The 18367-nt window shown below is 36.6% G+C and overlaps 1 protein-coding gene across 6 annotated transcripts in view; it reads right to left on the reverse strand.

Moving 5' to 3' along the window:
• The window catches only part of ARB2A (ARB2 cotranscriptional regulator A), a 269563-nt gene that overhangs the window by 167713 nt on the left and 83483 nt on the right, over window positions 1-18367 (reverse strand). For all 6 annotated transcript variants that reach the window (XM_077347635.1, XM_077347634.1, XM_077347632.1 and 3 more), the window contains exon 7: window positions 10938-11156. In XM_077347635.1, coding sequence (XP_077203750.1) covers window positions 10938-11156 — 219 coding nt within the window. The remainder of the gene's footprint in view (window positions 1-10937; window positions 11157-18367) is intronic.

Consider the following 18367-nt stretch of genomic DNA (forward strand, 5'->3'; position numbering starts at 1 on the left):
TTTATCTACATCCTTCTTGAAGTGAGGCCTCCAGAACTGCACACAGTACTCCAGGTGTGGTCTGACCAGTGCCATATACAATGGGAATATGACATCTTGTGATTTTGATGTGATGCCCCTGTTGATACAGCCCAAAATGGCATTTGCCTTTTTTACCGCTGCATCACACTGCCTGCTCATGTTTAGCTTACAATCTACAAGTAACCCAAGGTCTTGTTCAAACACAGTGTTACCTAGAAGCGTATCCCCCATCCAGTAGGCATGCTTTTCATTTTTCTGACCCAGATGCAGAACTTTACACTTATCTTTATTAAATTGCATCTTGTTCTCATTTGCCCATTTTTCCATTGTATTCAGATCTCGTTGAACTCTGTCTCTATCTTCCGGAGTATTTGCCAGTCCTCACAATTTGGTGTCATCTACAAACTTGATGAGTAGTACCTCCACCCCTTCATCTAGATCATTAATAAACATGTTAAAAAGTACCGGACCGAGCACCGAGCCCTGAGTTATTCCGCTACTCACCTCCCTCCAGTCTGATGAAACACCATTGACAACAACTCTTTGAGTGTGGTTCTCTAATCAATTTCCTATCCACCTAACTATCTGAAAATCCAGATTGCAGTCCTTCAATTTATCCATCAGAACATCATGGGGAACCTTGTCAAAAGCTTTACTAAAATCCAAGTAAATGACATCAACCGAATTTCCCCGATCCAGCAAACCTGTTACTTGGTCAAAAAAGGAAACCAGATTCGTCTGGCAGGACCTGTTGGAGACAAATCCATGCTGACTTCCTTGGATCACCCAATTGTCCTCCAGATGTTTGCAGATCGCTCCCTTTAATATCTGCTCCATTATCTTCCCCACAACAGAGGTCAGACTCACTGGTCTGTAGTTTCCCGGTCATTCTTCCTCCCTTTTTTGAAGATGGGAATAATGTTTGCTCTCTTCCAGTCCTCCGGGACATCTCCAGTCCTTAAAGAGGTTCCGAAGATGATGGACAAGGGTTCTGCAATTTCTCCGGAAAGTTCTTTGAGCACTCTCGGGTGCATTTCATCCGGCCCAGGGGATTTGAACTCATCCAGTGCAACTAAATGCATCTCAACAATCTCTCGGTCCATGTCAACCTGCCACCCAGATACTATCCCTTGGCTACTGCCCTCTCTAGATGTGCCTAAACCCTTTGACCTGTGGGAAAAAACAGATTAAAATAAGCACTAAGCCTTTCTGCTTTCTCTGCATCCTCCGTTAGAGTTTGTCCATCAGCACCCAACAGTTGGGCCTATTGCCTCCTTTACTTTATGTTTGCTCCTCACGTAACTGAAAAATCTTTTCTTGTTACAATGGGCTTCCCTGACCAATCTTAGCTCACTCTCAGCTTTGGCCTTTCTGATGATTGATCTGCAGTGCCTAGGTACTGTAGGTACTCTTCTTTAGAGCTCTGTCCTTCCCTTCATTTCTTGAACATTTCCCTTTTCTTTCTTAGTTCCTCTTGAAGTTCTCTGTTCATCCAAATAGGCTTCTTAGAACTCCTGCAGTGTTTTCGTCTTTCTGAAATAGTCATGGATTGAGCATGCAATAGCTCTTGTTTGAGTAGCGCCCACCCTTCACATGCTCCGTTCCCTTCCAGCATTCTCGTCCATGGTATGACACTCATCATGTCTCTGAGTTTATTAAAGTTTGCCCTATGAAAATCCAACATCCACGTCTGACTACAAGCTTCCTTGCCCCCCCCCCATCTCAAAAGGAATTCTATGAGGACATGGTCACTTCCCCCAAGGGTCCCCATCTCCTTCACCTCATCTACCAACTCTTGCCTGTTGGTCAGTATTAAGTCCAATATGGCTGAACCTCTTGTGGGTTCATCTACCATTTGATAAATGAAATTGTCAGCAAGGCAGGTCTGAAAGTTGCATGACTGAGGACGCTTCGCAGAGTTTGTTTCCCCGCACACATCTGGGAAATTGAAGTCGCCCATGATTACAAGGTTTTGCCGCTTGGATACTTTCCCAAGCTGCTCACAAAGTGCAGCATCCACATCCTCTCATTGGTCAGGCGGTCGGTAGCAGACACCAACCACCACACTGTTTGTTTTCCCCTCGCTTATTTTCACCCAGATGCTTTCCACTGTAGATATACTCTCCTTCACTAGAATTTCCTGACAGGTAAGCCCTTTCCTCACGTATGGTGCCACTCCTCCACCTCTTCGATCTATTCTGTTTTTTTCTGAACAGTTCATATCTATCCACTATTACATTCCAGTCATGAGAATCATTCCACCAAGTTTCTGTGATGCCTACTAGATCATACCTTTCCATCAGCATGAGAAGTTCCAGCTCCTCCTTCTTATTGCCCATGCTTTGGGCGTTGGTATAAAGGCATCTGAATTGCATGGCACACAGCCATCTCTCATTTGCATCCCATAGTGAATGGAACAGACCTAACTCAACTAGCAAGGCTTTGCTCATTTGATATGGTAACTCAGGTGTTTCCAATCAGAAATGGCCCTCAGCTCCCAGGCAGACACAATTCAGAGCAGCCCAGTCCCCACGTGCCCTTTCTACCTGCATGAGACAAGTATTGCTCTTTGATCTAGGCTCAGCTTAGAAATACTAGGGCAGTCATGATTCAGTATGATAAGCAGCCCACATCTGTGCTTGTTATAACCCTCTTCAAACTCATGAGAGAGAAACAGAAAAGGTATCCCCAGCCCAAAGTTGCCCTGCTTTGCACTTTCTAATCAGCCACCCAGACATAGGAGATTTGCCCTAGGGGTGCCCAAGGTCTGTGCCCCTTATACAAGAATTTGTGGCTAAGCTAGTGCCCCATAACTAGCGAAGAAGCCGCCTCGAGCCTTCGGGGGGAGGCGGGGTATAAATATAAATATAATAATAATAATAAAGGATGACAGTAAAGGCGGGTGTTGGGACCTCTAGTAGTGAATCGCCTGGGCCCTTTCTTATAGACTCTGGAGCTTCTCTTAGCATCCAGCACCTAATTTAACTGCTTGTGTAAAACCAACTATAAAAACTGTTGCCCTTGCCAGGCTTGTAGGTGGGACATACTGCTCTAAAGTCTGGAAAAACATTCCCCCTGTCAATAGCAACCCTTGAAACCCCCATCATGACTTGTAAGAGGTGGAGGAGGAGATCAGGGCATTGTAGGAATGCTTTTCTTTTGTGAGCATCAACTCACCATGGGCTTGCAAATGGTCTTCTCTGCATTATCAATGGTAGACCTGGAGAAGTATCTGCCATCTACTGGTGTACAGCTCTTAAAACTCCTATGCCCTTAGCCTCACTTGCTAGTAAGCCATGGGTTCTTCCTCTCTCTGTAAACGCTGGTAATTTTGCTACCTCTTCCACAGACCTTCTTTTTTGAGACTGGTTCACCAAGAAGAAATCACTAAATTCGCTAGCCTTGTATGTGTTCTCAGTGTGTTTGTATGCATGCTTTATCCTTTTAATTCTCTTTTAATAAAAGCACCTTTCCAGTTGAATATCAGCATGATTTATTTCAAGAGTTCTCTTAAGTGAAGAATCTCTGTAAACATTGGTGGAGAATCCCAGTTACCCCCTCTCACTTCAACTCCTTTGAAGCTAATTTCCCCCAACTAATTAGCAGACTGCCTCTTTAGGTAACAAGGGAGGCCCCCACTGACCCTTCTGACCTAAAGAGACATGAAGCATTGTTGAACCATTCAGCACTCCTGTCAGTAAAAGGAGGAGTAGGGGAACAGAAAAATGTATGATAGGAGCATAAAGGTGTTCAAGGGCCTTAAAAAAAGGTTTTGACTGGGTACTATAACAAAATATATAGATATAAAGAGAAATTGCATGGGTACTTAAGAAAGAATTATTTCTGTATACAAAACTGTGCTAGTAGGCATTGATTCATCCCTGCATAGCTCATCCAATAATTTAAGAAATCTGACAATATTCAATGGCTCAGAATCTGTAATAAAGTTTTTGCCACCACAGTGCTTCAGTTTAGCATAACTGCTATAATTCATGTTCCTTCAGTAGTCCTGGGGGGAAAATAATGAGTTGAATCTCAATTAGACTGTTTTAAATGAAAACAAACTTCATTACCACTTCTGTCAGAGAAGCATCAAAAAGCTGTATGACGCGGGTCAAATAAAGTGATGCAGTCATTACGAACAACTATTTAAGTGGCCAATTTAAATGAAAATTTAAACGAAAAGGAAAAATAGGATTAAAAGTTTTCCTGAGAGATTTCATGACTCTGTAGAGTATTGTTCCTTGCACACTTAAAAAAGAATGCTGTTTAAAGAGTGAAGAAAAGGCTTCCAAGCAAGTTAGAAAAAGTAAATATCTGTAAGCTAGCCTAAAGTGTAGCTACAGACATATCTTCACAGCAGCATGGAAGTGATGTCCTGTGTCCTTATTCATTTTTAGTCTAATCTACCTTTCTAAAAATCTTTACAGCTCTCAATGGATTCACAGCCATATTGCCTCAAGGTCAATTTCTTCTTAAAATAACCCACCATAAATTTTATAAATCATCAAAGATTAAGTCAAAATATTTATTAATAAAATTTTTCAAAACTGATATTCTGTACCCTTTCTAGCTTATATTTAAGGGGCTGAGTACTAAATAAAGATGCTTCTTTACATAGGCCCATTATGCACGGGGGGGATAGCGCGCATTCAGGGTGGAATGGCGGCGACTAAAATCACAGATAACGCAGGGAGCCGGCTGCAACCGGCCGCAGAGTCAGTGCATGCCACCGAAAAAGCCGCGTTAGCAAAACACAGAAAAAAGCGCAGCTTCCGGGTGACTGGGGCGAAACCAGAAGCGGCGCCGGGGTCGCCGCGTGCATAATTGGTTACTCTGGGTTTTGCCGCCGTTGCGTCCCATCCCGTGCATAAGTGGTTTGCTTCACTTCTTCCCCCTCTGCGTTTTCCATGTGACCCGAAATCGCCGTTTCGGCAGCCATGCATTATGGGCCATAAGCTGACCAGACAGAATGTGACAAAACTTCCTTTTCAGAACACCTGAAAGATTAAATGTGTTTCCACAAATTTGGTGTGGTAAACCTTATTCAAATAGATGTGTGAGTTTCTATAAGGTTGCTGTATTCAAATTCATTAGATAAATGATGTGTGTTCTTATGATGAAATTTCATTGCTTTCAGACTTGCAGGTCATAACCCTGATATCTGTTACAATCTTTTGAAAGAAATTAGTTGTAAGGAAAGAACACCTTTGGGAAATATGTTTGATAACAGGAGTTTTCTATGGAATACTGTAAACTGCCATAGTACTACATCTATTATATTGGATTCCTCAGCTCAGACCACTCCTAATAGTAACTTTTCTGGACATGACCAGGCTGTCCAGTATAGGCATACAATGATGCTACAAATTAACATTTTTTCAAAACTGAAAGGGAAAAAACTCAGTTCTTGTCCAGCTGTGTACAAGTCAAAGAGAAGCTCAAAAAGTTGATGGTGACAGTTTCACTGAGAGAAACTTCAAACCATCGGTGATCTTTTGAATACAGCTTAGGAGAATAGTTAGGACAGTAACACAAACAAATGTCTGACACAGGTTATCACCATAGCGTGCCAGTATTCCTCCTCTCTGTCATTTAATGCTCCTGAGGTAAATTGTGGTTGCTCAATCCGCATAGTTTGTACAATTTGATTTTAAAATGTAAATATGATTATAATAACTTTTATACTGTGATCAAGAGTGTATGAAGTGCTTTACATATATCATCTTAGTAATATACTTGAGAGAGAGAGAAACAGGGAGACAAATACAGACAGACAAAGAACATAAATATTAGGTTAAATTATGGGGTTCAGTCCCGAATATTGTTTGAAAAAGCCATTATGGTTGACTAAGCCATTATGGTTTAGTCAAATCCACTTCCTGTTCACTATACAAGGTTCCTTTGCTTTAGATCTATAGCAATATTTTTATGATATTGAATCCTTTATGCCAAATGTCCTTCCCTATGAACACAAGGAGCTGTCTTATACTGAGTCAGACTATTGGGCTCCCCATGGCAGCAACTCTTCAGGGTCAGGCAGAGGTCTTTAATTGAGGTATTTACTTTCTCAATACAACAGAACAAACATACATACTTAAAGAACAAACATACATACTTCACTGGAATGCAATGATCTCCACAGATATACTGGCATGCACAAAACAGCATAAAACATATGTGATCTAGATTAAAAGCAATAACAGAAATATTTTGAACCACATATTTTTGTGTGTACAAATATATTAATTAGGATCCGGACAAATTCTTTCTATACCTTTTAATCATGCCTGCTTCTTCTAATTTGAACATCATTATTTTGTCAAATGTGTGTGGGAGGAGTAGGGGAAATGGGAAAGACAAGAAAGAAATAACAGAAGCGGTTTGGAAATCGCTTACTAGTATGTATCAGCCACCTTTTCCACTCACCTACTTCCCCAACTTACTACAGCATCCATCCTACATTGCTTTTGTTCATGAAGATCCCATGATCCCCAGCATAAACTCTCTCGGTGGTAAAAGGGAATCCCCGCTTCCTTTTTCACGAACAGAAAAGTTGGCTAGCTCCACTATTTATGTAATGAAATCCAGTCTCTCAGAGAAACTTTAAGTACCCCCAACAATTGCATGGGAAAAAAGAAACCAAATAAGACAAGTGACTGTAACAATCTTACAGTACAATGAGCAGAAATAGAGTGTTCCTATTTATCTTGTAGAGGTTTCCTGCTGCTATTCCACCTGTCATCAACTTCTGTTAATAAAGCTGCTCCCTCTTATTCCTTTCCTCTATTTCAACACTTATGTGATTGTATAAAAAGTATTTTGTTCAACTGTATGTGTGACAAACTGCTATTCACTGTGCTCACATTAAATATTACTGTAGCTTGCAGCTTCTGGGAAATGAATAGGGAAATAAATCCTTGTTTTTTCCTCTAACGCTCAAATAAGTTCTAGATTTTGTTATTGTGCATCATTACGTATTAAATGAGAAGAAAGCTTTTCTACCTCACTCTTCAAAAACTAAAACCATGATGAAAAAGATTAACATTACGATCCTATACAGAGTTATTCCAGTCTAATTCTCCATAGGTTGTGCTGTAATAGCATTCATTAAAGGCCTGCTACAGTTTCACTGATACAGAACAAAGTAACATTATTATGAGCAAAATATACGTGAACCTTGTCTCATATCTATATCCATTGCGCTTTAATATTACATTTTTATATGCCAAATAACACTTTACATTCAGAAGTATCTAAACAGACATACCCAAAAGAAAACCCATAAAAACAATTTTGAGATGAAAGGAAACACCAGGAGTTAAGATTTTATATCATTTCCACAGTTAGAAGCTATGCCAAAAGAAAATAGTCATTATCAAAACCCTCACAAAACTAGTTTCATGAGACAAAAGGAGCTTCAGGTATTATTTTTCTCAAACAACAGTCCTGTAGGTCACATTATAAAGTGCAGTGAGTCTCAGAAACAGTTTGACATTTGGTTGTGCTCTTCAAAGAAATAAAATCAAAATTCCACAAGGTAAGTGAAAGCCTTCAGAGAATTGTAAGATAGCTATATGCATCTCACCTATGGTTTTCCGGGTTTAATTCAACAATGAATAAAATGCTTAGCGTTTATTGGTTAAGATTCTATGTTTCTGAGAGAAACATTTGCCAATATGTACAGCAGCAACCTCTGGTGGTCTGAATGAAATAATGTGTCTGTAAGCAAAGTAGAAATATGTATTTTAAAAGGAAAGTATGCATTTATTCAGCATCTTGATCCAGTCATTAATATATTAAAAGCATACTTTAAAAATGATCAGAGGATAGATTTGTTAACAATTAAAAATTCACAATGTCTGAAATCTCTATACACAGACTTTTTCTTATTACTGAAAGGAATATCACATTCTATGCATTTTGCTTTGATTTGAACGAAGTTAAATCCTATGAAATATGACATTTTTCTTTTCACTACTGAATTAAGTTGGCAGATGTCAAGAAAAAAAATTGTGTTCTAACAAAACATGGTAAGTAAGCTTTCCTTGTATGAAATGAAGTTTATTGCCCAGACCCAGTCAATCCTCTTAATCAACAGAAACATACACTCGCAAATACATACATACATACATACATACATACATACATACATACATACATACATACATATTATAGCTGGAAACAATAATTACTTTGATCTTTCATACTGTACTCCTAAAGTTTCAGAAGGTACCTATAATCTTGCTAGTTAGCCATTTATATTTATATATTATTTTCATAGCCTCAGTTTTGTTATAAAGGTCTTAGTTTTGTTAACATTTTTGTAATTTATGAATGTACTTATGGATTACTCTAGAAATATGTGGAATGCTAGAATAATCTGCAAGAAAATTTGGCAACTCAGATATCTAAATATATATTTCAGATATAAATATGATAATCCAATTAAAGCTGTGGTCCTTGCAGCTTACTTAGGAGAAAGTTCTATTGGAATCAGTGGGGCTTACTCCTCAGTAAAACACACATAGGATTGGGTATAAAATAATCCAAATTACAATGCAAGCATTGTCAAGTTTTTGAAGAATAAAGCACAGTATTCGTGGGACAAACAAAATTTGTGCCATATGCAAAGTCTATTATTTAGATCAGTTAACTTGTCTTCAGCAGTGTATTCAATGTTAATTTGTTTAGTGAAACAGGATTTTTGTCTGCCTGTGTTTTTTCCTCATATATTTGCAGTTGATCTTGTCTTGTAGTTAAAAACTACTAGTTCTGTCTCTTCTTTAGGCTTCTCTCTCTGTAGAGTCACACAGCTTATCTCATTTATTCCAAATTGTTTTGTAGACATCCCTGTAGAACTGGTTTATGGTAATATCAAATACTGTTCATCTATAGTAGGAATTAGCGCAAATTAGTTCACTTCAATTTTTAAAGCATACCTAGTATACCTAGGACATTCAACATGGTTCAGCTGTCTATGACTGACCCACCCACCCAAAACCCACCAAGAGCGAGAAATAAGGCATTCATGTGTAATGCTGTAGTATTACTGACTTTTAGAAGTAACAGCTCACTATCTTATGCAGGTTCAGGCTTTACTCAAAGGTTAGTAAATAAACAAAATTGTTTGTCTTATAATACAATGCTAAAGTGCTCAAAAATTTCAAAACAATACATGCTGGTTACTGAAAATTAAAACGGATCTTTACAGATAAAGCCTCATTGCTCTCAGATGAAGTTCGCCTATTTATTTTGACTTTATAATCTCTTCCCTATACATTCAACATGAATAGATTGCAGGTTCAATGAACACAGAATAAGATTGAAAGATCTGGCTGCATGACTGGAAAGTACTTCTGCCCACACAAGAGGGGTTTTTTAGTTCTCTATCCTGTAGCTTCCCTGAACGAGGTTCTGAGCATCAGGAGATCTCCCAGAATGGCTGAGGAGGGGGCAGGAGACTACATATACGGAAGAAAATTAGCAGCTTCCTCCCAAATGCTGAGTTGAATACCAGGTGCAGTCCAGAAACATAAATATTTCATCAACAGCCAAAAGGGTCCAGTGCATAGTATTAAATATGGTATTTGTACAAATCTTCAAGATGCAACCCCCCGCCTTGCTTATAAGGAAGATGCTTTGCATAAGAGAGGAAAATATGCACTGAGGAACTCACTGAGGCCTGGTACACAGCATTAACAGCCAAAGTCCAATTGTGAAGGAAACCTCTGGGCACATTCAGAATATTCCAAGGCTCCCAGATACTTGTCATACAATGAGACTGATGACTGGGCAATTATTACAAGTCACTTAAAGCAATAAATAGGGAAAAAATTTTTATAAATAATTATTTTCCTTACTTTCCTGCTCCCAATTTATTCATACATATTTGTTCTTCCTAATTGCATTAATAGTAAAACTAATTAGTAAAACTCTTTGGGCTTTATGCATTGACTTCTTCCAACATTTAGTAATAATGATCATGTTAAAATTAAAATGTTTCCCAAAATGATTTTGGCTGTTCAGTCACCATAGACACGGCATCCTAACAATACTGGAGGATTTCTGAATATTTTACTGTTGAATAACAATGCTAACTATAAAAAGAGCTTTGAAAATTGCATGAATCTATCTACAATGTATAATGCATCATATGTATATGACGAAGAATGTGTCAAAGTGCAAATAATATTGTTTGTGCCCCCTGCAGAATTAGAAATCCTTGGGTAGCACTGTTATAACGATCCCATGCTGGTAGCATTACAAAGTGCAAAGGTTCACTGGCTAAGAAAAGAAAAGAGCAAGGGACAGAATTTCCTCATTGCATTATTCTTGAACTATTCTGGCTTAAATATTTATTAAGATATTACTAACACTCTCCCTTTATCTGCTTGCAGAAGTTTAACTGAGATACAATGGACAGCTGCTCATACAAAAACAACATATTATAGGACAACGCTCAAACCACACAAGATGAACACCAGAATTTTGTCAAATATATTTCCGGATAATATATTCAAATGTTGCTTTTAAAACAATCTAAGTTATGGTTCTCAAGAAAATAATGGCATAATGCCATTATTCTATACACATTACACTATTCTGTACAATCAACATGATTCCTAAACTACATCTACAAAATGTTTCTTTATACTTGTTTTTTTACCAAGTATTCCTCAAATCGGCTCTTGTGCCTGGAATACACAGATTGTTCTTTTTCAGATTTATCTGTTGTCCCTCTTTTGAAATTAAATAAAAATAAGAGTTCTTCAATTGAACATTCAATAACCAATACAAAAAGAGTCTCTGAGCACTTGGCAACTACTTGAGTAATATTTACATCTTTTTAGAAACACATTGTTATGAAATGAAAAAGAATCACTAGAATTCCAAAGTAAATTAGATAAACTTACTCTAATATATAACTGCACGGTTTCCTTTTCTTTTTGTGGATTCCGATATTTCTCGTAAAAGTCACGCCGCTTCTTTGTATCTTTTTGGATTTTATCTTTTCTCTCTCTCTTTTCTGCAGGTTCATCTGAACTATCAGAAGACAGTTGTACTTGGGCTTTTGTCTTTTCAACTTCAATATAATTCTCATTTGGATTCAGTACTATTACTCCATAACCTTCCTGTTTCAAAGAAAAAGGGGGAAAGAATATGCATAGATTTTTTACTCTGAAATGGTTTACAATTAATTTTATTTATATAAATGTACATTTAAGTAGTTTTCATAAAGTTAACAAAAGATATAATGGTTTCATTCCTTTTGTGTTTGTATTTGAATGTGTTAACACTGTGTTCTCTTCTATTCATTTATTTCATGGTTCTTTAACTTTTTAAGAACTTTTCAACATTTTTATTCAGTTCAGCAGGAAAAAAAGTTGAAATAAAACCAAACTGTGAGTCTAGAATAAAAACGTGGTTATGACTGTGTGTGGTTAATGCTTCATTAATAAAATGTCTACCATTAGCAAGGATACTTCTATGGGAAACTCCCCCTGGAAACTATTCAAAACAGCTTAAGGTTGCAGTCCTGTACACACTTGGGCTATTTAAACCCCACTAAAATCAGTGGGATTGAAGCAATCAAACTGTGTACAGAACTGCAGTTTAAAATATTAACAAACTCTTGCTCAACAGCACATAATTTGTAAATTGATGGCAACAGTAACAATAAATCAATATCAACAATGATTGTTTGACACTGCTCAGAAATCAGTGAATTTGTTTTCACTTTAGGACATGAACAGGTTTACTGGGATTAAATTATGCATTATGTTTGCAGCTTTCAGAAAATTATATTAAGCACTTTGCTGTTTAGTGATAAGGAATATCTGGATGCATGTAACAAGAAAAATGTTTACTGAATTAGGAAACAGAAGACAAGTATAAAAAGTGAGAAACAGAAGAAAAACACATGATTTTAATCAATCTATCATATAACAATTCTTTTTAGATTGCAATTACAAATGAAGTCCAGGGACTGAAATAAAGCCTACTTTAACCTAGTTAACAAAACATAAAATTTCTAAGAGCCAGTTGAAGTGGAAAGATGAAAGGCTACCTATATATGATCAAAGTTACCCAAATCTACAGCAACAAAAGATACTTTATTTAGTGTTGCTTTATTCTAATCTGTGTAGCCATTCAAAAATCGTGTAATGCATTGTAATAACTGTCAGGTAGACAGATTGTCACTGGGTGATTTTCTACAGTTGGACACACTCGACTAGTTATTAAAATCACATTTGAAGAAAGTTCTTACTCCTTTTCCTTGTGCCTGTACAAGTTTTCACGCCCTTCTCAAATTTCTACTATACCTTCTCCTCCCACCAAAAGTAAGTTAAAGAACACTGTTGCACTCTGTTAAGCAGGGTGAAATAGAGGCATTCAGCTCACTGTCTATGGTGTAAGGGAACATGGTATAAAGGTCACCACAGGCCAAAGAGAAAATTGCCTCCTTCTAGATTCTGAACCATGAGTAAGTGGTCTCCTGTCATCTTTCTTCCTTGCTCTCTTCTCAGAATTAACCTAAACATTCACACATACCCACTATATGGCTGAAATTGAGAAGCCACATATGATGTAGAAATAGTACATAAGCATAATCAAATTAGTTTAGGCTCACTTGTCCATTTTTTTTAAAGTAACATTAAAAATCAGCTGGTTGCCTTGACAGACTAACAAACAACTAGTTCTAAAATAGTGGCAACTAAACAGACTTTTCATACTATTTTACATAACTGGTAGGGAAGAAAAAGATAATATTTTACAACCATAAAAAGATTGTGCTCTGCAGTGTTCAGGTTTGCTTTCCATGTTCATGATCTGCTTATTGTGAGCAGATGTTCAGTATATTGATTCTTTCTCCTATCTGTACAATGCAAGATGTAAAATTCATGTATTTGTTACGGTTTTACATGTGGTACTGAAATGTGAAATTGTGTCCAGTTTTTGCAGCTCACAAAAACAGACACACATAAATCATCAGAGAATTAAAATTTGTCTAAGTTATTGATTATGTAACTGAAAATTACATGACTCATTTGTCCAATTTTATGAGGACATAATGTCAATTTTTCACAGACACATCAAGAGATGAAAAATGAATCTATTTCAAAAATCACAGCTACATAAATCAATTAAAGGATTTTTATCAATTAGATTCTAAACAGCAAAGACCATCCCTCGGAATGTCTTTAAAACTTCTTTCAATATACCATATTTGTTAAGAGTAACAATGAAATTAACACAACAGTATTCTATTGTGTGGTTCATAGTTTCTTTCGAAAAATCCATTACAAATATTTTGTTTGTAAAAGAAGTTGACATAACGTCATACACTTTTACGTCTTTTGTCCTCTGCCATTCCAGTCTAAACTATATAATGAAAAATAGGCATAAGAAAGAGGATTAGGAGTAACATACAATAGTTGTGCAGATGAAAGGATATAGAACATAATGTACAACATAATGTAAAAAACTTCAGTAGAATTTAACCTCTATCAGTACTACTAAACTGTTACCAACCTAACCTACCAAAAGTTAATCTATGCCTTTAACCATAGGATGACCTTTGTTTCTTCCCCACCTATAAAAACAAGGTAATTCTGCTAGGGGTTTTTAAAAGATTTTAAAATTGCCTCAAGTATTTCTGTCTTTAAACTGCAGTCCTTGAGTATAGGACTCTTAAAAATAGTTCTCCTTTTTAACATTTAAAACAAAAATGAAGAGGCACCAAATTGCCAGTGTCAAAGCTCATGTTATTTCCATCTATAACCACCAACTTAAAGCCATGCTGACAGTGCAATTTTAGGTAAAGGTCTTAAATATAGTGTAATGAACAATAATAGATATAGATTTATTTAAATAACTAATAATGCATAATATATCTTGTAGAAAACAGATTTGGAAAGCATCCTTCTGGGATTATAAATGGCTATTCAGAGGAGAAACAACAGAAAAGTAGCCAGTAGTTCTGTACAGGTGGCCAAATAGAAATATATATGAGGAAGTATCCAGGAAATTAAACAAACTCACAAGCTATTTTTAAAGATTACTTTATTTAGAAATTCAGGAATATATACATTTTCATTTTATGAGTGTGCCAAGGTCTCAACTATATTTGAAGGCCATTTCAAATACTGGTTTTCCCTATAACCAGTTGGATTTAGGACCACCTAACAGAAATATATGGTCTGTAAAAGTCTACTATACTGGTACTGAACAATTGAATATATTGGTATTAACCAATTTGAGGGGAAATACACCATATATTCAAATCCAAATTAATCTATATTGACTATTTAGCACAAACTGTTCTTAGACATGATGGTATCAGAATGAATACAGGTAGAGTGGGGTGTTAGCTCAAGATGTACTTTGATAGAATTCAACATCAGTTATAGCATATATCATGAAATGCTTATACCACAAGTATATTGCCAGACGTGATTTTGTGTCCTACTGCATCAGGCAGTTCAGTTTAAGAACATATTTGCAGCAACATTTTCAGGAAGCCTAACGTTGATAGTGTTTTAGCATTTATATATATGCTTGCTTGCCATTTATTAATATAGATAAAGATGATAGTTGAAGCAAAAGTAAACTTTTTACAGGTTCTGGAAACAATAAAAAATCTCAAAGAATAAAATCATGTATGAAAAGTCATACAAATGCCACTAGGTATAAGGTAGTAGAATATAACTCTTATAATATAAGAAGTATACATAAGATGCCGTAAACGCAGGATATACACAAAACTAATAGAGGATATTAGGTAGTAATAGGACAGTCAATGGAAATAATTTTTTTGAGAACTCTACAAACCTCCTGTGTCTGGTCAAATGAATAATGAGCTAAAAGCATTCAGCCCTGCATATTAATCCAGCAGGATGGGATGCCATATGTGACCAGAGAGGTCAGAGGCTAGTGTGGAATCCCTTGACCTATGTAACTATCTTTTTGGCCTGTAAGTAAGAATCCGTAACAGATCATTTTCCTGAGCTTTATCAACCTGATTTTTAAAAAAAATCTATTTAGATAATTTGAGGCAAGATCAAAGTTAACCCTCCAGGGAAAAGCAATCCAAAGAGCTTAGATCTGTGCATGGTTAAGATGGACATAGGAATGGTCATTCATCTTTTTGAGAGATATATGTTTTGTTTATTTCCCATCTTTTTCGTGAGAAGGGTACCTATGTGTCACTGTTGCAACATCCTAGGTGCAACAGTAGGATGAGGTCATGACAACCAATCAGAAGTCACTAGTGAAGCGTAAAAGTAAACATAGCTGTTGGAGATGCCGCTCAGCTTGAAAAATGCCCCCTCCATTATTTGAGCAATTTTCTCAAGACGTGACCTGAGACTGAAATGCCTGAAATGTCAGTTGACTCCTTTTTGTATTTCTACCCAATGTGCATTTTGGCAACTGCACCCTGCTAACACTTTGTAATATTTTCATCTGAGTTATACCTCATCTCTCAGGCTCCTGAATTCCACTGCTGTGTCCAAGTGTGTAAAAATGCAGTATTACTGCCAAACACACATTGTCCCAGCAAGTTTCAAACTTAAAATAGCCCATCAAGTTAGGCAGGAAAAGAAAACATGCCACAAAAAGTTTTTAGAGGACCACCTGTTGTCTATTATTTTTACATAGCACTTACTCATAAATCATAACACAGGGTAATTAATCAAGCTGTCAAAGAAAAGGTCAAAGGTTAGGTAGGGGAGTCATAAGGTCATGCATGGGCTGATAGAGGTCAGGGTCACACCACATTCCTCATTATCAAGTTGGGATGAGAGACGGCCCAAGCAAACAAAAGTGAAAGCAGATGGAGAAGTGAGTGGATAAAAAAAAGAAAGAAAATTTCACAAACAAAAAGAAAAGTAAAAGAAGAGTGTCAGCTGCCTTCAAATAAAGAGTAGAATAGATCCAAAATATACTGAAATGTGCTCAAAAGGCTTAACACAATATAAAAACCTATATTTAAAATTATATAAATTTAATATAGATTTGGATGAACTTCAAGAAGATAACAAGCAGTATTTACAGACTACATCTCTTCTATTTTTATAGATTGACAACGTTTTAGGCAAATTAGGGGGGAAATTACTTTGATTATTGTTACCAAATGCTATTATTATTTTTGTGACTAGAACCTTGAAAAAATGTACTACAAAATCCTTTTATACATATGAAAAATAGATTTTGAACTATATTCTTCATATACACAAATGTTCATTAACACAAAGCATCATAAAAGTCCTTCTGTATGACACAAGAGTTATAAAATATTCTATCATTACACTGACCTGAATTAGATGCAGAATACTGTGCAAAATTAGCTGTCACCCTTTCCTCAAAATCTTTGTTAATCTCATTTTGAATGTTTGCAGCTTTATCAACACATGCATCAATGTCAGCTCCTTGGTTACTGAACCGCTGTACTTGGAAGAAGATATAATTAAAATGTTTTGGCACAGAAAAGGTGAAATTGTATCTTCCCCTGTTCCCTTAGGAGTCTGTAAAACATGTAGGATATATTGACAAACACACACCCTTGTCTAGAGCCCTGACATTCCAGGTCACCTACTGCTATTTATTTCAGAACATTTACACTTAACCATACAATCACCTGCTGTGCTACAAACTTTTAATGGCTGGTACAGGTGTACAAATAAGACCCTCTTAATACTACTTCTGATAACTTTAATTCTGCATACATTCTATCCTCTTGTTTATTTGACGTCATTTTTTTTCAATTTTAATATTACCACTTCTATGTTAAAATTACAATAAATGTTTTGTGTAATACATGTTCTTGGGATGTTATAATGCTGCAACTATCCATGAGTTAATACCGTTATACAAATTTGATTTCTAGAAGCAGTACAATAACAGGCTTAAAAAAAAAAGAAAGAAACATTGATTGATTCTTGTTATACAAAATCATTCAATTGAGTCCCCAAGAATTATCTTTTTAGGGGAAACTAGTAAACTATTCATAGAAACTAGTAAACTATTCATAGAATCATAGAGTTAGAAGGTACGTCGAGGGTCATCTAGGGCCACAAGACACAAACACTGGCATATCCATTTCTGCCCATCCACTACCTAAGTTCATAAAATCAGCATTTTTGTCAGATGATTAGCCTCTGCTTAAAAACATCCAAAGGAGAGCCCCCCATCACCCGCTTGTACTGGTCCGAGCCTCTGGGGCAACAGAAAACAACTCTGCTCCAGCCATTCTAGTATTTGAAGATGGTTATCATATCACCTCTTAGTCGTCTTATATCTTCTTATATATATTTCTTATATATTTCTTATATATATCTTCATATATATTTTGAATACGTTTGCCCTGACCTGGACAGCCCAGACTAGCCAGCTTTCTTCAGGTTCGGAAGCTAAGCTAAGCAGGATCAGTCTGGGTTAGTATTTGGATGGGAAACCTCCCAGGGTCGTGATGCAGAAGCAAGCAATGGCCAACCACTTTGGAATGACTCTTAGCTTCAAAAACCTATGAAGTCACCGTAAGTCAGTTATGTCTTGACAACACTTTGCGCCACCACCAGTACTCTCAAAATGTATTTATACCTACTATACGTTAATATGAATAAGAAATATTATAGATTATTTTATTTTCTTCTGCTCAAATCTGGAAAAAATATTCATGCTTCGATTAAGGCCAAGCATTCTATCACCTAAGGACTTTTATTAGAAAGCTACAAAAAAAGCATATGCTTGAACTGGCCTACATCCTTCCTCCTGAAGACACTAATTTCTCCTTTGGGGCAGCGGCAGAATTTAAACTTCTCGGAAGAAAAGGAAGGAAGGTGTAGAGGAAGGGTTCTTGTAAATTTCAGCAAGTGAAGAGGAGCTAAAAGAGGCAGAAGACTGAGGATACTGGGAGGAGGTATTTAAATATTAAACATTTATTAAAGGTTTAAACCATGGTTTGAGTTCTGAGAAAGCTCTTGAGAAAACAGTAGGTAGCTTTTTCTACTTGCTAACGGTTAAATTTAATGCATTCCTTTCTCAGGCCTCTAGTGCCTGTACATTTACGTTCAGAAAGCATAATGATTGAGGCTATCTATTGTGTTTCTCTTGATTTTAGGGATATGCATCTAACTGGAGTACCATGTCTCTCTTACAATCTGCAGAGTTAAAATGGAGAGTGCTAAAAAGCTACTCTTGATGACAATGGACATGTTACAGATACAGATCTGTAGTACACACTCTGCAGAGTGTCTATACGTCTTCTCACCCTATCCTCCTGGAAGCTAGATAACAGATTTGATACCCACAAGAAAACTGAGTGCTTAAAGTGAGGCTTTAC

Source organism: Paroedura picta, chromosome 7 (genome assembly GCF_049243985.1).
Source record: "Paroedura picta isolate Pp20150507F chromosome 7, Ppicta_v3.0, whole genome shotgun sequence".
Classification (NCBI taxonomy): domain Eukaryota; kingdom Metazoa; phylum Chordata; class Lepidosauria; order Squamata; family Gekkonidae; genus Paroedura; species Paroedura picta.